Source organism: Canis lupus, chromosome 1 (genome assembly GCF_003254725.2).
Source record: "Canis lupus dingo isolate Sandy chromosome 1, ASM325472v2, whole genome shotgun sequence".
Taxonomy (NCBI): domain Eukaryota; kingdom Metazoa; phylum Chordata; class Mammalia; order Carnivora; family Canidae; genus Canis; species Canis lupus.
Window position 1 is genome coordinate 119,094,852 of NC_064243.1, and position 24,170 is coordinate 119,119,021.

General features: G+C 49.9%; 1 protein-coding gene across 1 annotated transcript in view; it reads right to left on the minus strand.

Moving 5' to 3' along the window:
• Nucleotides 1–24,170, minus strand: part of WDR88 (WD repeat domain 88) — a 45,193-nt gene that overhangs the window by 10,800 nt on the left and 10,223 nt on the right. The window contains exons 2-9 of the mRNA XM_035706655.2: nt 20,548–20,658; nt 15,706–15,794; nt 14,711–14,774; nt 13,084–13,222; nt 12,038–12,167; nt 5,036–5,223; nt 3,430–3,512; nt 2,094–2,183 (exon numbers count right to left, since the gene is read on the minus strand). Coding sequence (XP_035562548.1) covers nt 2,094–2,183; nt 3,430–3,512; nt 5,036–5,223; nt 12,038–12,167; nt 13,084–13,222; nt 14,711–14,774; nt 15,706–15,794; nt 20,548–20,658 — 894 coding nt within the window. The remainder of the gene's footprint in view (nt 1–2,093; nt 2,184–3,429; nt 3,513–5,035; nt 5,224–12,037; nt 12,168–13,083; nt 13,223–14,710; nt 14,775–15,705; nt 15,795–20,547; nt 20,659–24,170) is intronic.

A 24,170-nucleotide genomic window follows, 5' to 3' on the forward strand; every position in this document is an offset into this window, starting at 1 on the left:
TCAAATAAATAAAATATTAAAAAAATTTTTTCACCAGAAAATGACAGTCACACCAGCGAGGACATTCTCAGTGTCTGTACTAAAATCAAACCTTATTTGGAATCCAGCCTTATTATCACAAATTCAAATCACCCCTGTGCTAAAGCCATTTCCCTGAGAAGGAGAAGCTCGAGTTTCGACGGCATCCGGTGTACTTCCGAGGGCTTTACAATAATGGCCACTCTCGGCAGGGCTGGCCTAGCCGGTGCAATAACCATGGCAAACGACCTGGCGACAAATGCCGCTCGTCCACTAAGAGAGGTTTGCAGACTTAGTGCAGCCAGACGGCTTTGGAGAGCCAGAAATGAATTCCCACAAATCTAAAAACCGCTGGTGTCTAGTAAGTAAAACCCCGAGTGCTCCATGATCAGCAGCCTTTGTTGAGAGGCTGTTTAGCTTGATGACATCTCGTGGCCTGACACCGAGAATGGGTGAAAAGTGGGCTTGAGAGCAGAGCTGCAGGCCAAAGTGATTTTACGTTGGTCAGTATTTCGTTTTACTGCTACAGCAAAGAAGGGCCTCCCGAGGCTGCAGCAGCTCAGAGAACACAGTCCCCCCCTTGAACTTAGGCCATGTTATATGTCAGTTATAGCTCAGTAAAGCTGGAGAAATAGATACACAAATAGAGGTAATACCTCTTTAATCAATCCTGTTGTATTTGTAGTCGCTTTTTAAAATCTTATGTTTATGTATCTTAAGCATACATGATGGTATAGATAGCCCACAAACCTTCAGTGTCCAGTGAAGAGTTTTTTAAAGTCTAAATAAATTGCTATAAGACAGAAACATTATAAAATACTTTTATATTTTTAAAACATATTTAATGAGTCCTATCTATTATTAAGTACTACCAATTGCCCCCGTCAAGTAGTCCAATTATTATTGTTTCAATACTAGCCTTTATGGAACAGAGAAGTGAAAAATACAGAATAAGACATACATTTCAAATAAACCTTCATTTTTCTTACTTTGGTTTGCACTTTTACTTGTTTCCAGCTTTACTGAGATATAGTTGCCATAGTCATTTTTCACATTTTTTTAAAGATTTTATTTATTTATTCATGAGAGACACAGGGAGAGGCAGAGACACAGGCAGAGGGAGAAGCAGGCTGCCTGCAGGACTTGATCCCAGGACTCCGGGGTCACGCCCTGAGCTGAAGGCAGACGCTCAACCACTGAGCCCCCCAGGCGCCCCCATTTTTCCTATTTTTAAGTTACAATAACACATGGCATAGAACTTTCATTATGTGTTATATTTTTATGGTATTTGGGTCCAGTTGGCAGCGTCTGGGTTGGCTGACAAGTTGGTCACGATAGGCAGATTCTTGCCCACAGTCCCGTACAGGCTAGAGAATGACATGGCACTAACCAAGGCCAGCAGGGGAGCAAGGTGGCACCCCCACTTGCGCTCATACCCCGGGATACCCTGGGTGTGCTCTTTTGTACCATTGGCATGGAAATTCTAGGACGCAGTGATGCAGAGAGGGAAGGCTCACTTGGGAGCTCAGGGTGGCCTCTGCTCGCCAGCGAGCTCACACCTTGCCCCCTACGGGCCCTGCTGGCTCCATCACTCACCAGCCTGGGCAGGCCTTTGCTCCAGCAAAGCTCAGATGCCAACGGCTGCAGACCCAGAAATACCCGGCAACCCCCCACATGAGCAGCCATAGGGACCCGCTTTCCACATTCCCCGCCAGCTCCCTGAATGAGGATGGCCTGGCCTGGCCAGGAGGGTGGTGGAGGGTGGTGGAGGGTGGGGGAGGGGTGCTCAGACTGTGCCAGCCCAGGAATTCTGCTTGACAGGAACACCTCGGTTAACACCTATCTCACAAATGTGAGAGAAATTGTAAGTTACCCGAAGATTGGGGATCCCTGGGTGGTGCAGCGGTTTGGCGCCTGCCTTTGGCCCAGGGCGCGATCCTGGAGACCCGGGATCGAATCCCACATCGGGCTCCCAGTGCATGGAGCCTGCTTCTCCCTCTGCCTGTATCTCTGCCTCTCTCTCTCTCTGTGACTATCATAAATAAATAAAAAATTAAAAAAAAAAAAAAAGTTACCCGAAGATTGGCCACGTTTACCTTTGAAGCAGACAGGACCCATTTCTTGTTGTTGCTAATGGCAACATCTGTCACCCAGTCACTGTGGCCCTGAAGAAAAATTAAATTTTAACAGGCACCTAGAGGAAAAACCTCGGTGAGCACAACTAAAAAACAGAGTCGGGCCCCCGGGGATGCACACATTTAGGAGCTGCTCACTGTGCCTCCCTGGTGGCACCGATGACATCTAAGGTGGAACGGGAAGGGTAAAGGTGGTTGATGCAAGTGTGCATTCTGGCACTGTGTGTGTGTGTGTGTTAAATGGTACTGTCTGAAGTGTCTAGCAGGAACGTGGGGCAGGGGTGGGCGGGGGCGGGGGTCGATGACTATATTCCCAGCTGGTCCAGAGGCCTCTTGCAGGCTCTTGTTTGCGTTCTTTGAGGCCCTCCTGGTGCGGGGGCTTTTGCTTCAAGTCACTGCAAACCTATCCGCTGCAGCCAGAGGAAGCAAATGGGGGGTGGTTTTCCTCTGGTAAAAGGGAGCTCAGCAGGGAGGTACCACTGTGGGTTCAGACACTTACTGAGGTCTTTTAAGGGACTTTTTAACACGGGGAGGTTGAATGCTCAGCTTTAAGCCATTTATTTGCAGTGATGTGAACTCCCTTTGGCCCCCCCAGAACCCCTGCAGAACAGCACTCGAGACAGACCCGGCCTGGGAGCCCAAATGTTGTGGTGATCAAGGGGACACAGTCTACGTTGGGGCCACGGGGACAGAGGGGCCTGAGTGGTGGAGGCAAGCATTCGCAGCCAGACCACGAGATCACAAGACCAGGGAGGATGCGGGACCTCGGGCGAGCGGGCCAGGCGCTCACCGAGGCCCAGCTGAAGCCAGCCCTGGGCCCGCCTACCGTCTGCACTCTCGCAGTGTCAGACTCCATCCCCTCGTTAGAGCCACTTTGCTTTTTGTCTCCTCTAATTGGAGGCAGAAGCACTGGGTGGGTCGCCATCACTTTGGAGCCCACACTTTTCCACCTCTGAGTTTCTGCATTTGCTGTTCCCTCTGCCTAGAACACCCTTCCCCCATTCACCCGCTCTTTCCTTACCATCGAGTTCTCAGCTCAAGTGCCACCTTCTCCAAGAAGCCCTCCCTGCCCACCCTCTGTGGATTAGTCCTTGGGGTCTGTTGCTATCACATCACCCTGTTGTGATTTCTTGTCAGTGATCTGCTTGTCGGTTCCTCGTCAGTTCTGCACAGAGGGGTCAGCTCCAGTGGGCGCCTCTAGGCCTGTCTCACTGGCTGCTGTATCCCCAGCACCCAGCACCCCACCTGACCCTCTACCTGGTACTGCCATCGATACCTTCAAGGAGAGCTTCCGGTAGCCTTCTCCTACATCCCAGATGGCCACGGTCCTGTCGAACCCTCCAGACACGAGAAAAGAGGCTAGGACACAAAATGACAGAGTTTCAGGGGGTGGTGGGGGGAGGCGGGAGGGAGGGGGGATTCATCCTCCCCAGCCAAGCGCCTCCTCCCTCCGCGAGGTCAAAGCAGGCTGAGAGGTTGCATTTGTGAGGTGCCACCGTGGTTGGCTCCGAGGACACCCCAGCCCCTTCCTGGGGCAGCTCCATGACCCCCAGCCCGTCACAGCCAATTCTCAGTACTCAGGGCTGTGACGATCCGTGAAGCCAGCGGTACGTGACCTGGTTCGGGGTCTGTTTCTGTTGAAACCTGCTCTCTTTGATCCGGACTGTGTGTCCATCACCATGAAGTGCGTGCCCTTCAGGGCTCCAGCTGCCACCCCCCCCCCCCGGACCGACCCCCCGCACCCGGCGGGCTCGGGGCTCCGTAAGCAGCAGGAGCAGCAACCCACGCCACAACATGCAAAACGACTGGGCACCACAGAGGCCGCAGAAGGGACGCTTTACAAGAAGAGAGCTGAAACAAGAAGACGGGGCGCCGCCCAGCTCGGCGGCAGGCAGCCTGCAGCGTGGCCCGGGTCCACGGGCCCTGCGGCCTCCCGCCGGCGCCGCACCTGCTGATTTCAGGGTCACGGGTAAATTTTACCCAGGATGCTAATGCACAAATGTGCAATGTGAGGATAGTGCTGGTTGACCGTAGGCAGCCCCGAACCCCCCAAACTGCAAGGACGGACACTGGTGGGAGCCCTCATAACGGGGCCTGACTCACACAGAGGCCACCGGGGGAGAGAAGTTGTTCAAAAGCGCCCCAGCATTTCGCCAGCCAGGCTCTGGTTGCTTCTGTGCTGGCTGGGGGCCCCTGAAACACACACAGAGCGAACCCCACTCCTGACGATGGAGGAGGAGTAAAGCCACTGGGTCCTGAGTGTCGGGAGCAGTCGCTTCCCTCGCCGAGGCTAGTGGCCCGAGGGCGCTTCCCGTCATCACCCGTTGGCATTCCCGACCCTTCATTTGGCAACAGCGCCCCGATTTCCCACGGGGAAAGTCCCTGTGGTTGGAGGGTAAACTCCGATGGGGGGGGGAGCTCGATCCTAGCCAATCAGAGGCCTCCCCTGCTAAAGTGATTGGCTCAGAGGTGGGTGTGTCCCAAGCTGAGCCAATGAAAAACTTCCATGGGACTTGTGCTGGGAGCATCTTAAAGATGGTTCGCTCTTCCCAGGACTGGCTCCCTGACAGCATTGTCTGGTGTCTGGACCCAGCCACACCTGAACTGAGACCTGCCCTTGGACTTTCCCATTATGGGGGTGAACAGCTATCTTTGGCCGCTAAGCCACAGTAAGCTGAGTCTCTGTTACTTGCACATTTCTGCCTGTGAATGTCCCTTTCGGTTTTTGTTCTTTTTTTGTTTGAAAATAAATCCACCCTCGCCATTGGCATCATTAAAAATTGCCTGTCCACCCTACGGAAAACCCGTGTGAGTGGAACGTGAAGAGAGCCACCCCCAGCATTCCCACAGGTGTGAAATCTTTCCACGGGTTAATTACTCACTGTCTCTGGAAAAGTGGCAGGAGCTCACAGAACCTTCATGGCCCTGCATTAGAGTCACACAGGCTCCAGAGTTTCGAAACTCCCCTGTGTGCACATTCCATATTTTTAAGGTTTTATCCCAAGAGCTTGTACATAGGAAATGGCCACTGACGGTGAAACAGCAGTTTGATATTGCACTGGAATGAGCCCTGAAACACAGATGGAAGGGTGCACACATTAGCACTTCATGCCTGGAGGATGTGAGGACACACCCAGGATGACGGGCCCTGTAGCTGATCCCCTATGACCGAATGGACATCATTCCTTCCATCTCTGCCTACCGTGGTCCAGATCTTTTTTTTTTTTTCCAAGTTTTTATTTAAATCCTAGTTAGTCAACATCCAGTGTAATATTGGTTTCAGGAGTCGAATTTAGTGATTCCTCATTTATATACAACACCCAGTTCTCAACACAACAAGCGCCCTCCTTAGAACTACCCATCACCCATTTAGCCCATCCCCCACCCACCTCCCTCCATCAACCTTCAGTTTAAGAGTCTCATATGGTTTGCTTCCCTCTTTCTCTCTCTTTCCCCCCTTCCTCTGTGTTCATCTGTTTTGCCTCCTAAATTCCACATGAGTGAAGTCCTATGGTATTTGTCTTTTGCTGACTTACTTCACTTAGCATAATACACTCTGGCTCCATCCACGTCATTGCAAATGGCAAGAGTTCATTCTTTTTGATGGCTGAGTAATATTCCATTATGTATATGTTACCATGGTCCAGATCTTAATTGCTCTGACTGTGCCACACTATCCCAGGATTTCTCAATCATGGTTATATTGACATTTTGTGCCACTCACAATTCTTTGCGGTAGGGGGTTGCCCTGTACATCGTGGGATGTTTAGCAGCAACCCTGGGTTCTACCCACTAGATGCCAGTAGTCCTGACACCTAGCTGTGACAACTAAAAATGTCTCCAGACATTGGAAAATTGTCCACTGGGGGCGGAGGGCAAAATTGCCCCTGATTGAGAACCACGGCACTACTTAGAGCTACCTCACCCTTGAGAAAAAAGAGCGTCAGAAAATCCGTTAGTGGTGGTCAAAAGAATAATGTTAGGTTTGGTACTGTGACCACACTTAATAGGTGGGCTTCTCCTGCTCACCCTCTGCCTCATTTCTCTCCGAGACGTGGGGGCTTGGCTCCTTCTACCCGGTACTCCTGCCCCAGCCCTCTCTTACCACACCCTCCTACTTCCCTTCCCAACTACTCCCTCTCTCGTCATCTGTATTCAGTGTAATTAAAGCATAGCTTAATGCTGTGTGTTCAATTAAGTTTTGAGTCATCCATTCTCAATTTTTATGTCTCTTTTTATGACAGAAAAAAAAATCCCAGAACTTTGCTATTTTTGTTTTCTTTGTGATCCTCAAAGTATTTTCCCTGTGAATTTCATCTTCTGTTATAAACAGCTTTCAAGAGAACCTATAAACATAAATGAGCATCTCTGAGTAGTCTGGATCATAAAATCAATCATTTTACTTGAAAGCAGGCTTGGAAAAAACTTTTTTCTAGAGCTCAGGTCAGAGTTTTGGATTCTGTTTCAGTTCTTTGTAATGCACAGACTGAGTAAGAGCAAAGGAGAAGAAACGTCAATGTCCCAGGGGTGTCCAGGGTAAAATTTTCCAAATTCCTGTGGCTGTTAGGCTAAGAGCTATCCCAGCATTCACTGGAGATGGATAAAAAGCCTTCCCCAGAATCCAAACACTGTTGTTGGGATTTAAGCCAGCGCTATCTCTATTTTCCAGGATGGGGTTCTCATTTCAAATAAATTCCACTTCTCATAAGAGACTGTTGTACTTAGTACAAAAGTTTGAGGAAAGAGCTTACATTGTACCTGTTTCTGGACAGGTATAGGGAGAATCAATGCACTTCTCCCTATACCTCCTGCTAAGAGCAGTCAACAATCCTGGGCATTTATAAAGCAAAGAGGAGACTAGAAAAGATGGAGACAAAAAGGCAGACCAGCAAGATATCTTGGGACCCAAGAATGGTGTGCTGGGAGTCCCTAGAGTTTATTTTTCTTCATATATCCTGTAGTGAAAAGCCTGTAACCCCCAAAACAATGGGGACCATAAAAAGGCCCTCAAGAAAAGCCTGTTCTCCCTAACCAAATGGATAGCTGAGCAAGATGGAAAACCTTTAGACACTACCCACCATATTCCAGCCAAACATCTCAGGAAAACCTGCCTCCCATCCCACCCAGGTCAGCAAGGGCCAAGACGGGAGCCTAGAATGCCGTGTTTGCTAGGCTCTGCTTAAGTGGCCTGCGAGGACAGGCTTTAAGACTGAGTATTGGGGCGCCTGGGTGCCTCAGTGGTTGAGTGTCTGCCTTTAGCTCAGGGTGTGATCCTAGAGTCCCAGGATCGAGTCCCGCATCAGGCTCCCCACATAGAGCCTGCTTCTCCCTCTGCCTTTGTCTCTGCCTCTGTGTGTCTCTCAAGAATGAATAAATAAAATCTTTTTAAAAATACGACTATTTCCTAATGTAATTAATACACAACGTCCATGACACAAAAGAAAAATCACTCATCATACTCAGAGCCAGGAAAATCTCATTGTGAATGAGAAGATAATCAACAGATCCCCAACAATGAGATGACACAGACATTAGAATTATCTGACAAGGATTTTTAAGCAGTCACCATAAAATACTTCAACAAGTATAATCATGCTTGAAACAAATGAAAAAATAGAAAGCCTCAGTGAAGACATAGATGTGACAAAGGACCAAATGGAAACTTCAGAACTGAAAAATATGATATCCAAAATTAAATATTCAATGAAATGGACAGAGGAAAGAATCAGTAAATATCAAAACAGACAATATAAATTAAACAGTCCAAAAAATAGACTGGGGAAAAAAAACCTGAAAGACTTGTGGGACTATAACACAAGATCTGAAATTTGTGTCATCAGAGTTCCAGAGGAAAAGTAGGTATCGCTGAAAAAGTAATCAGAGACTATATCTGAAATCTTACCAAATATGGCAAAAGACATAAACCTATAGATTCAAAAAGCCATCTGAAACTAAAGTAGGGGGACACCTTGGGTAACTCAGTGGTTGAGCATCTACCTTCGGCTCAGGGCGTGATCCCAGAGTCCCGGGATCAAGTCCCACATCAGGCTCCCTGCAGGGAGCCTGCTTCTCCCTCTGCCTGTGTGTCTGCCTCTCTGTGTCTCTCATGAATAAATAAGTAAAATCTAAAAAACAAAACAAAACAAACAAACAAACTAAAGTAGGATAAACCCAAAGAAATCTACACCCTGACACATCATAATTAAACTTCAAATACAACACTTGACCTCTAGGTTATGAGTTCGAGCCCCCATGTTGGGGGTAGAGATTATGTTTTTAAAATGAAATTAAATACATAAACTTCTGATAACTTAAAACAGAGAAAAAAAATCTTGAAAGCAGCAGGAGAGAAATGGCACCTTACCTTGGGGAAAAACAATTTGAATGGCGGTGGATTCTTCATCAGAAACCATTAAGATGAGAAGTGACAGGACAGATTTTAAATAATGAAAGAAGCAAACCTGTCAACCCCAGTTTTTATATCCAGCAACAATATCCTTTAGGAATGAAGAGGGGTGCTTGGGTGGGTAAGTGTCCCACTCTTGATTTTGGATCAGGTCGTGATCTCAGTGTTGTGAGATCGAGCCCTGCGTGGGGCTTGCACTGGGCATGGAGTCTGAGATTCTCCCTCCTCCTCTCCTTCTGCCCCTCCCCCCTCCTCTCTCCCTCAACCCCTCCCCCCACCTGTGCATGCACTCTCTTGGAAGAAAGGAAAAAAGGAAAAAAAGGAAAAAAGGAAAGAAAGGAGAAAGGAAAGAAAGGAAAGGAAGAGAAAGGAAGAGAAAGGAAGAAAGGAAGAAAGGAAGAAAGGAAGAAAGAAAGAAAGAAAGAAAGAAAGAAAGAAAGAAAGAAAAGAAAGAAAGGGGAAGGGAGGGAGGGAGGGAGGGAGGGAGGGAGGGAGGAAGGAAGGAAAAATCAAGACATTTTCTGAATAGAGAGCTCTAAGAATTTGTTGCTCTCAGAAGTACCCTCAAAGAATAGCTGAAAGGAATTGTTCTAGACAGAAAGGAAGTGGTGAAATAAGGAAAACTGGAACATCAGAAAGGAAGAACATAAGCGAAAGTATGGGTAAATACAATAGACTTCTTGAGTTTTCTAAATTGTGCTTGACGTTTGAAATCCACCCCCCAAAATCATTTATTTATGTTCATTCTTTTATTTTATGTTTACTTCTTGCAAGCTTCCAAATCCATTAAGATGATGAATTTTGAAAATCCTCCAGCTCTATAATTGACAGGACCCAGGGAAAAATTAAAATGCAAGGCGCTGGTTCCTTAAAAAGCCACGTATAGCATTACCATCTGATCTGGAGGTCCGCTCCTAGGCCAAAAGAACTGAAGGTGGGGACTTGAACCGATACCCGTCTGCTGATGTTCTTGGAAACACTGTTCACAATGGTCTGAGGACAGAAGCAACTCAAGGGTCACTCGACAGATGAGCACATCAACGGAATGTGGTTGATCCATACGACGGAATATCATTAGGTCATAAAAAGGAATGAACTTTCTTATAGATGCTACATGGGTGAACTTTGCAAGCAGTGTGCTGAGTGAAATAAGCCAGACACGAAAGAGCAAATTATGTACGATGGCATTTGTATGGAACATCCAGCCTAGGCAAATTCCCAGAGGCAGAGGGTAGAACAGAGGTTACTAGGCTCTGGGGTTGGAGGGAGTGGGGGTTATGGTTTAGTGGACACAGAGTTCCTGCTTGGGTAATGAAAGGGTTTTGGAAATAGACAGTGGTGATGGTTGCACAATACTGTAAATGTCATTAGTGCCAGGGATTAACTTTAAAATGGTTAAAATGAGGGGCACTTGGGTAGCTTTGTTGGTTAAGCATCCGACTCTTGGTTTCTGCTCAGGGTGCCATCTCAGGGTGGAGAGATCAAGCCTTGTGTCAGCTCCACACTCAAGCTTGAGATTCTCTCCCTCTCCCTGTGGTCCTCCCTGATGCACTCTCTAAAATAAATAAACAAATATTTTTTAAAAATGGTCAAAATGAAATTTTACGTTGTTGGGACACCTGGGTGGCTCAGCAGTTGAGTGTCTGCCTTCAGCTCAGGGCATGATCCTGAGGTCCCGGGATCAAGTCCCATATCGGGCTCCCTGCATGGAGCCTGCTTCTCCCTCTGCCTGTGTCTCTGCCTCAGTCTCTCTCTCTCTCTCTCTGTGTCTCCCATGAATAAATAAAATCTTTTAAAAAAAGGAAAAGTTTACATTTGTATATTAGTTTTGCTGAAATTTAAAACATAATGTGATATCCTCCAAACCACTGAACTGTTCACTTGAAATGTGCGCGTTCTCTGATGTGTGAATTATCTCTCAATAAAGCTGCCAAGAGAGAACGGAAGACAGGCAGGAAGGAGGAAAAGCGGGAAGCGCATGACCATGAGGCAGGTAAGAGAGATTGTTCACTAGAGATCCTTTCGCTTTTTAATTTTGTTCCATGTTTCACGTTTTGCCTTTTCAAAGAGTAATTTAGAGGGGGCACCCGGGTGGCTCAGCGGTGTAGCGTCTGCCTTCAGCCCAGGGCATGACCCCGGGGTCCTGGGATCGAGTCCCACGTCGAGCTACCCGCATGGAGCCTGCTTCTCCCTCTGCCTGTGTCTCTGCCTCTCTCTCTCTCTCTGTGCCTCTCATGAATGAATAAATAAAATCTTTTTTTTTAAAGTAACTTACATATTTTCGAAATAAACACACACAAAGCCCCTTGTTCAAAAACTAAGAATTTCGGGACATTGACAGCAGAGCATGAAATCCCGTGTGGGTAACTCCATGGTGGGGGGGCCCTGGGTAACTCCAGAGGCTGCAGGCCATGAAGCCAGCCCTGTCATGTGGCACCCAAAACCTCTGCCTCTGAAAGCTACATTTCCTTTTTTTTTTTTTAAAGATTTTGATTTTATTTTTATTATTATTTTTTTAGATTTTATTTATTTACTCATGAGGACACACATACACACAGAGAGAGAGAGAGAGAGAAGCAGGCTCCATGCAGGGAGCCCGACGTGGGACTCGATCCCGGGCCTCCAGGATCACACCCTGGACTGAAAGCAGTGCCAAACCGCTGAGCCACCCAGGCTGCCCCTGAAAGCTACATTTCCAAAAATAAAAAATAAAAATCACACATTTGGGTTGATTGGAAATACCAATACACACTTTGCTTATCTCCCCTTCCATCCCCGTGGGGAAAACAGCACAGTGGACTGTGACGCTTGCCCACCGCTGGAACTGTGACCACCTCTGTGGCCCACACCCCTCGCTACCCTAGGGAGGTGGCCGCCGGCACCCCCCATCCGGGTGGCCCTGGGAGTCCCTCTCAGTAACAGAGCTTGTGTGGCCCCAGCCAAGGACCTGCCTGTGCTAACCTGCTCAGACCACACCTGTGCTCCGTTTGCAGGTGCAGAACGTAAGGTCCAAGGTCACTCGGGATAGGTACCTGCGCCCTCTTAATCCCTGGCCAGATCCCCAGGGGCCAGCAGGGCTCGTGACAGTGCTGCAGGCAGGGTGACGGGGCACAGGTGCCTGCTGGAGAGGACCGGCGCGCTCGGGGCAGCCACCTGCCTTGTAATCCTCACATGGCCCTGGATTATCACATCTTACCACTTCACAGAAGATGCTGGAAATTCATGTTTGGGAGGCAGGAGGGGACCCCTGTGCCGTGTGTCCCAGGGTTGGCTCACATGGAAACAAATGCCCCTGAGCCAGGCTCATGCTGTGCCCCCAGCTGCCTCCCTCCTTCACCTTTCCAGCTCTGGCCTCCTCTGAGCCCTGGGACCAAGCCAGGGGATGCCCCGCGCGGCAACCAGGTCGCTGAGGGCATGCAGGCCGAGCCAGGGGGTGCGCCGAGGGCCCTCCCCGCCTCAGGATTGGGCCCCTCCTCACTTGGTGATGCTGAGCAGCGTGGCCTGGGACGCAAGATCCCAGATCTTGATGTTTTTGTCCAGGGAGACAGAAGCCACCTTCTGGCTGTCGGAGTCGAAGCAGCACGCGGTGAGAGAGCGGGCGTGATGATCTGCGGCACAGGGAAAGCAGCTGGTCACCCAGCATTCCGGCCCCGCATTTCACTGGGGACTCTTGCCCAGACATCTTCCCGGGGGGCCAGCCACATGCCAGGCTCAGACCGAGAAGCACAGCTGACCCGCTCCCTGTCCCCGCAGAGCTTCCCGTCCAACGGGGACGGCCTGGTGCCAGCAACCATCCACAGCACACAGGGGGCCACACAGCGGGGGGGAGGGGGGCTGTAGGTCACGGCTCCCGGCCCCGCAGAAGGTTGGCCCTGCCCTGAGAGGTCGAGGAGTGGCCCCCAAAGTCAGCAGGAGATACAGAGTAGGAAGAGGGCCCCCCAGCAGCAGGAGCAGCACGTGCAAAGGCCCGGAGGTGGGCCAGAGCGTGTGCAGGAGTGTGGTGTGCCACTAAACCCTGGAGCATGAGAGCAGGTGGAGTGTGAGGTGACCCAGGAAGGAGAGGTGCTGGCCGTGGGGCAGCACCCGTGTCACAGGTCCGTGCTCAGCAGCAGAAACAGAAGGTACACATGGGAGGGGGCTTCAGGCGTGCGAACACACACACATGGTGTGCACACTCTCTCGGAGGTCAGGAAGGCCATCCAGTGATGTGTCATTAAGAACAGACATCCCGGGATCCCTGGGGGGCTCAGCGGTTTAGCTCCTGCCTTTGGCCTAGGGCGTGACCCCGGGGTCCCAGGATCGAGTCCCGCATCGGGCTCCCTGCAAGGAGCCTGCTTCTCCCTCTGCCTGTCTCCGCCTCTCTCTGTGTGTCGCTCATGAATAAACAAATAAAATCTTAAAAAAAAAAAAAAGAAAAGAAAGGAAGGAAAGAAGGCAGGCAGGCAGGCAGGCCACTGTCAGTCAAGTGACAAGAGGCTGTTGCCCCGGCAGGTGGAACAGAGCGGGGAGCCCGTGCAGACTCACTTTTGACGTAGGACACGGTGGTGGCAGTTTCCGCATCTGTTATACAGATTCCGCGGTCCACGTCCAAGGCCGAGACCACGTACTTGCCGTCGGGAGAAAGCTTACAGGAGGCTATGAAGGTTTTGTGTTTGATCTTCCACTGAATGGGGCAACAATCAAAAGGTTGTTTTCTCTCTAGCCCCGCCGTCCAGGCGAACTTTCTGTGATGATGGAAACGCCCCATCTGTGCACCGTCCAGTCCGTGAGCCTCTGGCTGCGCATGGCCTCTGAGTCCTCGTAATGGGCCAGGGCAGCCAAGGAGCCCAATTTCAAAGTTGGTTTCCTCTCACCTAGTTTGACTAGTAGATGTAGTTAGCGAGGCTGTGCCCAGGCCAGAGCGACGAGGCCAAGTAGAGCACCTGGCAGGACGGGCAGCGCAGTTCTGGCAACGGCCAACTTTCCTCCTACCCAGTTCAGTAAACGGGGGTTCGTTAAGTACCTCCCTGCGCCTCGCACCACAGATGAGACCCTGCAGCCCAGGCCCTCAGGTCACTCACTGTCCCCTTGGAGTGGCTGGCACCCGACCTCGGGGAGGGGACAACAAGCCGATCAACGTTCCAGGAAAGGAGGGCCTCTCTGTATGTTACTGTTACGGTATTGGCACTGTCACCGTTTTAAAGTAAGCCTACAGGGACACCCGGGTGACACAGGGGTTGGACGCCTGCCTTCAGCCCAGGGCATGACCCCGGGGTCCCAGGATCAAGTCCCGCAGCAGGTTCCCTGCAGGGAGCTGCTTCTCCCTCTGCCCATGTCTCTGCCTCTCTCTCTCTCTCTCTGTGTCTCTCATGAATAAATAAATAAAATCTTTTTTTAAAAAAATAGTGAAACACAGCCTGATATCTATGCATCCCTGAAAAAGGATGACACGGATGTAACCCTACCCACCATTTATTTTTGAGTGAAAACAGAGTCAAGATCCAGAAAAGATGCACAGAAGGACACTGGGCTGTTAGCAGCACATACTCACCTGTGCTCAGAGGGAAATGCACACAGATGTAGGAAAAGAGATGCCAAGGTATTGACTATAATTTCTGGGCTCCTTACAGTGAATATAAACTGCTCTTTGCAGTGAGAAGAAAAGAGGAGAAAGGGGAGGTGATGAGGAGCTCCCTGGGGAGCCTCCCCAAACCCCGACAGAACCAGGGCTGCCTGGGCAAGGGACAGACAGACGGAGTGTCAGCCTGGTCCCCGATGGACTGGACAGATGGATGGACGGAGGCCCCTCCAGGCTGCTGCAGAGAGGCCGCTCCCCAGAACACTCGTGGTGTTTTGACCACGTGGTCTTTGTCCCATCGAATCCCAACACCCCACAGGGCGGGTCTCTGATCCTATGCACTTCCCTGAGCCTGGAATGCCGTGCCCTCTCCGCCCCCTCTCGTGTATCCAGTCCTTCCAGCCAAAGCCCTCCCTTGCCTGCCCCAAGAAGCTCTCTTTCCCAATGCCCGACCTCCATCACCCAGTGTCCCTGAGAAAATTCTCCTCTTCTGAGAGCCTGGTTTCCCTTCCTACCCCCAGGGGCCTGGCCCAAGCCTCCCCCCCCAAGATGCCCAGTCAAGACCTCGCTGCGTGCTAGGGGGGCCACACTCACCAGCAGCTTGCCTGTCTCAAGGTCCCAAGCCCTCACCGCTTTGTCGTGGGACGCTGTGACAAATCTGCCAAGAAAATGATCCAGACAGTTATAGCTATGGGTTCTATGAAAAAAGAAAAAAAAAAAAACATAGAAAATCTCTCTAATTTAGGACCAAGATTGTACGTAAATACCCAAATTTTTCTCAAGATGCTCCCCAAGCCCCCTCCATGCTCCTCCCTGGACACGGATGGAACCTAACGCCAAGGCACCGCTGCCCGCCGTTGCTAAGTCCCCCCGCCACCCAGGGAGCTTCTCCCACATTCGGGGCATTAATGGGACCGTTCCCTTCTGCAAACGACCGTCTTCTGCTGAGGAGATACATGCGGCTCACACGGACCGACCCCTTCCTTCTCTGCTCACCTGTCTGTTTTACAGAAACACTTGGGCAGCTCCCTTTGTTCTGGAATGTTTTCTTGGACGCTTAGCAACACAGCAGCCATGTGCCTTTGTACATAACACTGTACGTGTACCGCCCACCCGTTGCGTGTTTCCACGGCCCTCAGTGCCCCCCCCCCCCCCCCCCCCCCCCCCCCCGTGTGAGATGAATTCCCACCCAAGTCTTTCTTAGCTTTGTAGTAGCTGCAGGGAGGGGCGGGAAGCTCCAGCAAATCTATTATCATGCAAAGCCCTTGTGTCCTATTGAAAACGAGGAGCTCCAGCCAAGGCCTCCCAAGGGGGGGGGGCACCCCTGGGCCTCCGACTCCCCTGTGAGATGCCACCTGGGCCTCCAGCGCCAGGGCCCCTTGCCATGTAGCAGGCCACTGGGGGGCCACGGAAAGGCAGGTCCACGAAGGAAAGGCAGACTGCAGCCTCGATGCGTGCTGTCTTTTTAGCACTTTATGTTTTCAAAGAGCGGTCACGTCCCCTTGACGCTCACACAGAACGTGGACACCTTGGGGACACAGGTGGGAGCCAGAGGCCGCCCGCCCAGGGCGAGGCGCGGGGAAGGTCACCTTCTGCTGTCGGCCGTCACGCTGCAGTCTAAGACAGGAGCTTTGGGCCTGTGCTCAAAATCCCGGACCACCGAGCCATCCACAGCATCCTCGGAGCAACGGGGGACAGGGGGCAGGAGGCCGCTGAGCAGCCGGTGGAGCACAGCCAAGTGCGACAACCCACGGGCCCCTCAACCCTCGCTCCACCCCAAAGGCCACAAGGGCTTCCTGGCCTCCCCAAGTGTGGGGTCCCTGGAGAGCGCCCCCTCCAGGGCACCAGCACAGCCCAGACCAGGCCACTCTGCGGGCAGCGCTGCTGACAGTTCTGTCCATCTCTACTGGATGAAGAGGCTTTGCAGGATCCAGCAAGAGCTCTCAAGAACTTCTTACAAGTCCACACCCCTTGCACACCTGGGTGGCTCAGGTCATGAACCTGGGGTCCTGGGATCGAGCCCTGCGTCAGGCTCCACACTCAGCGTAGACTCGGCTTGAGAGCTTTCTCCTGCTGCCCCTCCCTGTGCTCTCTCTCTCTCTCTCTCAGATAAATAAATCAGATCTTAAAAAAGAAAAAATTCACACCCTTCGACCCAGCACCTCTGCTCCGAGGGGTCTCTCCTAACGAACTGAGGTCAAAGGCTTGTGCGTGGGAAGGTTCACCACGTGTTCGGGAGGACAGCAGACACGCTGGCACTGGCCACCTCGAGGCAGCAGGTGAACCAAACGCCGGCACCGGGGCGACAGCGGGGTGACAGCCACTGCGAGCGAGCTGGCCCTTAGTACCTAGAGAATGTGCCGAGATCGACGCCAGGGAATAACTCAATAAGATGAAGGGAATGAGGTGAAGAGAATAAAACACAGTGCCAAAGTGAAAAGTGCCCGCTGCGGCAGAGATGAAGTATTTCCAGTTAGAAATGTGCCAAGAGCTTTTCAGGATAAGCTGGGGTGGAAAAGTCCCCTTGAAAAACGGGTGGCTGGTAAGACAATGAATTCCTAGAAAGCTCTTGGGTAAGAATGCGGTGCCCCGGGCTCAGGAGCTTCTGGCCGAGCCGGGCGGGCCTGTGACGGCACAGACCACTCCGCGTTAGGAGCCCAATCGTGCTGGGTGGGGTGGGAAGGACCCTGTGTCAGGGGTCCCCAAGACCGCCCCCCAGGCTGGGTGATTCTCCAGGACCCACAGACAGACCCACAGCTGAGCTGTATTACAGCAAAGGACAGAGCAAAATCAGCAAAGGGAAAGGAGCCTGGGGTGGAGCCCAGAGGAGACCGGGGGCGGGAGGGGGGGGCAGGCAAGCTTCCAAGAGTCTCTCCCAGGGGGACATATGGGACACGACTAATTCCTCCAGCCACCTGTGACGTGTCTTCTACTGGGTAGATGTGCCCGAGCCTTGGGGCCCAGGGTTTTTTGGGGGATTTTCTCATGTACACCAAAATGCAGACTCCCAGAAGGAAAGCAGGTGCTCAGCATAAACCACATGGCTTATGCCGCAGTCTGGGTATGCTGAGCCCCCTTTATCTCTTAGTGGATTGCAGGACACCATGGGTCAGTCCAGCTCCCAGATGCTGGCCAATGCCATCCTCGCTGGTGGCCTCAGATCCGCCAGGTGAACTCTTCTGCACGACCCAGGCCCTCAACCCTCCTTCCCTAAGACATCAAAGAGTGGGGTCACGTTTGGGTAGCACAGCAGGCCCTGATCAGCAGTATGAGGGGACAGCAGGAATCCAAGGAGGAGCTCACCAGGACAGGACACATCCATACTGCGAGCCTGGACTCACAAGTCTAGTGGCTTTGGAGGAAAGAACCGGTCCGGGCAGCCTGCGATCCGGCCTCCCTGGCTCGTGCTCCAGCACGAACACAGAACTAAGAAAACCATCGCTGTGGGGCCCAGAACCGCAGTCTGCGGGGAGCCCACCCCCGGGCCGGCTAAGGGCAGCCCTGGAAAGGAACTGCCACCAGGGATCCTGGGCATCTTCAGCATCTGATAGTGACACCTTATGGCCAAGAGAAGGAACAGCGCCCGCAGAGGAGCACCCTCCAGAACAGGTGCACTGCTGTCAAGGAATCCCTCCACAGGAGATGGATGGCAAACAAGCCAGATTCTGTTAGCAAATTTCAGAGGCAGTGGAAATGTCTCTGTTTTGTATTGAATGTTTCTTTTTTAAAAAAGGTTTTATTTATTTATTCATGGGAGACGCAGAGAGAGGCAGACACAGGCAGAGGGAGAAGCAGGCTCCCTGCAGGGAAACCAATGAGAGACTCAATCCCAGGACCCCGGAATCACACCCTGAACCAAAGGCAGATGCTCAACCGCTGAGCCACCCAGGTGTCCCTGTATTGAATATTTCTTGAAATAAATAAGTGAAAGACGCTCCCCCTTCACCTGGCACTTGGAGCCAGGAACCCCTCTGTGGACTCAGATAATTCAAGGCAGGGGTGCTGGTCAGACCTTAAATGAATGGGAAAGAGTGGCTCCAACGAATAGTTGGGAAAATAGGGAAATGTGACAATATCCCCAGGCCAAGCTTATCACAGTTATATAAACAGTGTTCCTTTATGGTCTCAATTTTGTGAACCCATGTATACGTGGGAAAACAAGAAAAATAAACATATATTCCGACATTTTCACAGCACTTAGCTTCAGGGTCATGAAATGATGGCTCTCATTTCCTCTCTGTGCCGTGACAAAATCCACCAAAGTTGCTATTTCTTAATGACTGGAAGAGGCATGCTGATATCGTAGAGGGATATTAGGTGCAGAATTAAGAATGATTTTTTTCTGCAGGGCTCCTGGGGGAGCTCAGCTGGTTAAACATCTGACCCTTAGTTTCAGCTCAGGTCACGATCTGACCATTATGAGGCTGAATCCTGCTTCAGGCTCCACACTCAGCACGGAGTCTGCTTGAGACTCTTTCCCTCTGTCCCTTCCCCCTACCACTTTCTCTCAAAATAAAAAAAGATTTTCCCCCCAGCTTCTTCACACACGTATGGACTTTCCAAATCATTCACAGGGGTCCACAGCGAGGGTGAAGGGAACTTCCAAAAGATTAAATCAGATGCTTGGGCTCCAGGGGAGACCCAAGAGGAGGAGACAGGTGATGGGAAGTAACAGGAGTGGGGAGTGGAGGGAGAGGCAAAGGGACATTTTGGCCAAGATACTGCGACAGGAGAGGGCAGTATGCTGGGTAATGGCTGAGTCATCTCTCCAGGGAGTGCTCGGGAATGGCAGCTGTGCCAGGGCAGGGAGAGCCACAGGGGGAGCCAGCCAAAGGGCAAAATTGGGGAAAAAAGAACCAGGAGGAGGAAAGAGGACTTCTTGGAGGAAGTGCAATCAGCCAAGGTAGACAACTGGAGACTCTGGGCAGGGAGGGGTGCAGGGAGGGACCTGGAGAAAGTGGCACAAGCAGGCAAGGCCATGAGCAAGGCTGGTATCAGGACACTTGGAAAGGCCAAAGTGACCGCATCCTGGATACAGCAGCATGGACGAGGCAGCCAGGTCACTGTGGGGAACCAGGGACATCTCGGTGGATGGTCTCTCATTTTGGGACAGGAGAAAACAGGCAGATTTCCCTTTTTAGAGTCAAGAGCCTTTTGGCCCAAACAGATAGAAACCCTGTGAGTCCTTCTGTGAATTCAAACGGAGAGAAGAATGTGAGGGGGATCTGAGTTGGCCAAGCAGGATGCACATGGGGAAGCTGTCCTCTCCCTCCCCTGGGTGATGACAACCAGCAAAGTCCCCTCGCCCCTGGCTTCTCAGTCACCCCAGAAGTTTGGGAAAGGGTTTAAGGCTCCAGAAGGAGATCATGAGCCACAGCAGAGGTGAGGATGGATGCCTGTTAGAGCCAGGTACGGGCCAGGCAGGCCCGCCCCACGGTAGCCCCAGCATGCAGCTGGACCTGGGGAGTTTCAAGGAGGCCCAGGAGGTCATGTAACCACCCAGAGTCACACAGCTGAACCACTTGGACAACCCCCAAACCTTCCTGTCTAGTGTGCCTGGCCTTGGTACCCCCTGATGACACAGAAGATGACCTCTGTGGTCATCTGGAGAGTGAGGAGCTATATCCTTCACCTGAACCCAGGAACCAGCCCAGATTCAGGTTCTATTCCCTTCCCCCCCTGAAGCCAGAGGAGATGGCAAAATGCAGAATGGACTGTCGTCCCCCATGGGCCCAGCCCCAGCCACACAGCCATCTGTGGCCCAGCCCCTGATGGCCATTGCCATCTCCCATCTCCACTCCCTCATCACTCTCCCCTGACTGACCAGCAAAACCCCCGGACAGGCCTTCCAGCATCTGTGGGTTATGCCCAGTGGCTTTGGAAGAGTTCTCAGGGGTCACGTCTCAGCAACCTCATTTGCTCATCACACCCCTGTTCCTTGTACCACTGCTTCCTGCATGTTGGGGGCACTGACCCATGCTTAAGCCTGCCCTTCCCAACCACCCCTCATGGACAGGTCCCAGTCCTGGCCACTTCTCTGTCCACTGTGACCACTTAGGCTTGGCCAGACCATCTCTGGGGATGGAAGTGAATTTTCTAAAGTGGGGAGGAGACCCAAAGAGATGTCACAGGTCAGAGGTCCCAGGTAAGCTCTAGGCACAGCTGGACCTGTCCAACAAGAGATCCCCATTCCCCCTTCCCACTGTTTCCAAGTCAACAGGCTGGCAGCAACTACACTAAACCCATCTCTCTCCAGTGACTTGACACTAGGGCTGGACCCTCCCTGGGCTTCTCCTTATTGCATTTTGCTCAGAAAGTTCTCTCTGAATCTTTTGGATCCTTGAATATCTGGGGACTCAGTACTGGCGCACTCTCCACAAGATACATCCCCTCCTGGGATGTTGTCATTCCAGCTACACCAGGCCACCTACCCACAGCTTCACAGTACAGTCATAGGACCCACTGAGGAGCTTTGTGTCATCCACACAGAAGTTACAGGAAGTGACAATGTGCTGGTGTCCCTTCATAATTTTAAATGGGATCTGAAAAAAAGATTGAGTAAGTTCAGCAGGTTAGAAAACACAAGATTAATATCAAAACATCAATTGTCTTGTTATACACTTGGAATGAACACTCTGGGGGAAAAATTAAACAAAATCCATTTATAAAGGCATCAAAATAGAAATACATTTAACAAAAAAGTGCAAAACATATACACCGAAAGCCATAGAACATTGTTGGAAGAAATTTTAGAAGAACCAAATACATGGAAAAGCATCTCATATTCATGGATTCACTACTAGCTTACTGTTGTTAAGGTAACAATACCTTCCAGAATGATCTACAGATTCAGCAGCATCCCATCACTTTTCCAAAATTGACAAACTGATCCTAAAACTTATATGGCTACTAAACAAAAGCAAAATAGCTAAAACAACCCTGAAAAAGAATAAAGGTGGAGTACTCACAGTTCCCAATTTCAAAACTTACCACATACAAAAGGTGACAGGAATCAAGCATTATAGTACTGGCATAAGAACAGACATATAGATCGATGGAACAGAACTCAGGATCCAGAAATATGCCCTCATATTTTAGGTCAATTGCTTCCTTAACAAGGGTGCCAAACACTTAAAAATTGAGAGATTAAGATTAGTCTTTTCAACAGATCATGCTGAGGCAAATAAACTCTACCTGCAAAAGAATGAAGTTGGACCGCTGCCTCATGCCATCTACAAAGATTAACTCAAGACGCATCAAAAACCTAAATGTGAGAACTAAAACCACAAGGCTCTTGGAAGATCACATAGTTGTCAATCTTTGGGAACTTGGATTAGGCATTGGTTCCTTAGCTACGACACCACACACACAGGCCATAGGCAGCAACAGCAGCAATAATGTGAAACTGGGCATCATCAAAATTAAAAACTCTTACACTTCAGAAGGCAGCATCAGGAGGGTGAAAGAACAACCCACACAACAGAAGAAAACTTTTGCAAATCATGTATCAGATGAATGATTTGTTTTTTTTTAAGATTTTATTTATTTATTTGAGAGAGAAAGAAAGAAAGAGAATGAGCAGTGGGGAGGGGCAGAGGGAGAGAGAGAAGCAAACTCGCCGCAGAGCAGGGAGCCCGACGTGGGGCTGGATCCCAGGACCCGGGATCAAGATTTAATCCACAGGCAGACGCTTAACTGACTGAACCACCCAGGTGCTCTCAGATGAGAGCTCTGTATCTAGAAGACATAACCAACACTCAAAATTCAACAATAAAAAAAAACTTGATTTTAAAATAGGCAAAATATCTGAATAGGCATTTCTCAAAAGAAGATATATGAATGAGCTCTAAGCACACGGAAATGTGCTCAATATCATTAGCCGTTAGGAAAATATAAATCAAATATAAATTGAGGGGTGCCTGGGTGGTTCAGTCGTTTGGGTGTTTCCCTTTGGCTCGGGTCATGATCTCCAGGTCCTGAGATGGAGCCCTGCGTCAGGCTCCCGGCTCAGCAGGGAGTCTGCTTCTCCCTCTCTGTCTATCCCCCTCTCTGCTCATACTTTCTCTCTCTCTCAAGTAAATAAATAAATAAAATTAAAAAAAAAAAAAAGACCATATAGGGACACCTGAATGGCTCAGCGGTTGAGTGTCTGCCTTCAGTTCAGGTCATGATCCCAGGATTCAGCATCGAGTCCCACATTGGGCTCCCTGCATGGAGCCTGCTTCTCCCTCTGCCTGTGTCTCTGCCTCTCTCTCTCTCTGTCTCTCTCTCTGTGTCTCTCATGAATAAATAAATAAATCTTTTTTTAAAAAGACCATATTGAGTTACCACCTCATACCCACTAGGATGTCTATAATCAAATAGTCAGATAATAACAAGTATTGGCAAGAACATAGAGGACTCAGAACTCTCACATGTGGCTGGTGGGAATGTAAAATGGTGCCTCCCTTTTGGAATATAGTTCAGTAATTCCTTAAAAAGTTAAAACATATGTGCTCATATCTGATCCAGCAACTTCACTGCTAGGTGTATACCTAACAGAAATGAAAACATATGTCCACACAAAAACTTGAATATGGGTGCTCATAGCAGTATTATCCGGAATAATTTAAAACAACAACAACAACAACAACAAAAGGAAACAATTCGAATATCCATCCACTGATGAATGAACAGAGAAAATGAGGCATATTCACACAATGAACTATTACTAGGGTAATACGAAAGGAATGAAAGACTTCTCATTTCTAGTCTGCCATGTAAGCAGCTTGGAAGCTACCACTCCATCTTCACAACAAATCAAGAGCCGAGCAAACTGAGAAACTGGTAACTATTCCTAGATTCTTAAGACAAGTGAGGTCACAGAGCTGACTGCTTCCCCCCCAAATTGGAGACCCAGGCAACTATAAGAAAACCCAAATTACAGAACAGAAATCCAGAAGCCGCAACCTCCATGGGAACCAGGCCCAGGAGAGGGAAACTTTGACCTATAACTGACAAATTGCTAGAGGCACAGTGTGGATACCTTTGAAAGTTAAAAACTCCAGGGGGACCCAAGTGTGAGGGGCCCTCACAGTTATGTCAGTATCACCTCCAATAGCTGACCTCGCCCTTACAGTGAATATTAGAGAAAAATCCCAGCTTCTGGCTAGGAGAAGGGGGAGAGGAAACATTCTGAAATATTCCGCAGCAGCATTTTGTTCTACTTAACAAGGTCTACTGTCAGGAGAAACTATTTAACCAGGACATAACCGGCTGGGGTTTTATTGGAGCCTCACTGACCCAAAATATCCAAACCCAGCCAGCTCTGGCCTTCCACATGGGAGAAAGGAAACACCAGCTCCGGCCACTGTAGCCATCCAATTCCACCTAACCTAAGGGTAGCACATGGGGGGTGGGTGCAGACTGGAAAGCTCGTATGAAGTTCACAATCCAGAGGCATAGGCCCCCCAGAAGACTGAGACCTAGTCGTAGGACTACAGACTTCTCCTCTCCGTCCTACACCTTAGCATCACATGACTAAAGGCTTATTTATGGTTGTTCCTTCTACCCAGCACATCATGTCTGGCTATCAAGAAAAAAAAAAAAAGAGGATGATCCTAAAAGGCAGAAAACATAGCTTGAAGAGAAAGCAGAAACATAACAACAAAACCAGACCCAGATATGGCAAGGATGTTGGAATTATCAGATTAGGAATTTAAAACACCTGTGGTTAATAGGCCAACAGCTCTAATGAACGTAGTACACAGTATGCAATGTAAGCAGAGAGATGAAGGTTCAGAGAAAGAACCAAAAAGAAGCTACAAATAAAAAACGCTGTGACAGATAAAGAGTATCTTTGATGTGTTCATTATTAGATTAGACATAGCTGAGGAAAGACTCTCCGAGCTTGAGGATGTATCAAGAGAAACCTCCAAAAAATAAAAAACAGAAAAAAAAAGACTTAAAGAAATGGAATAGAATATGCCAAAACCGTGGGACAACTACAAAAGTTTAATATATGCATAATAAAAATACCAGAAGGAGACAAGAGAATGGGAGAGAAATATTTGAA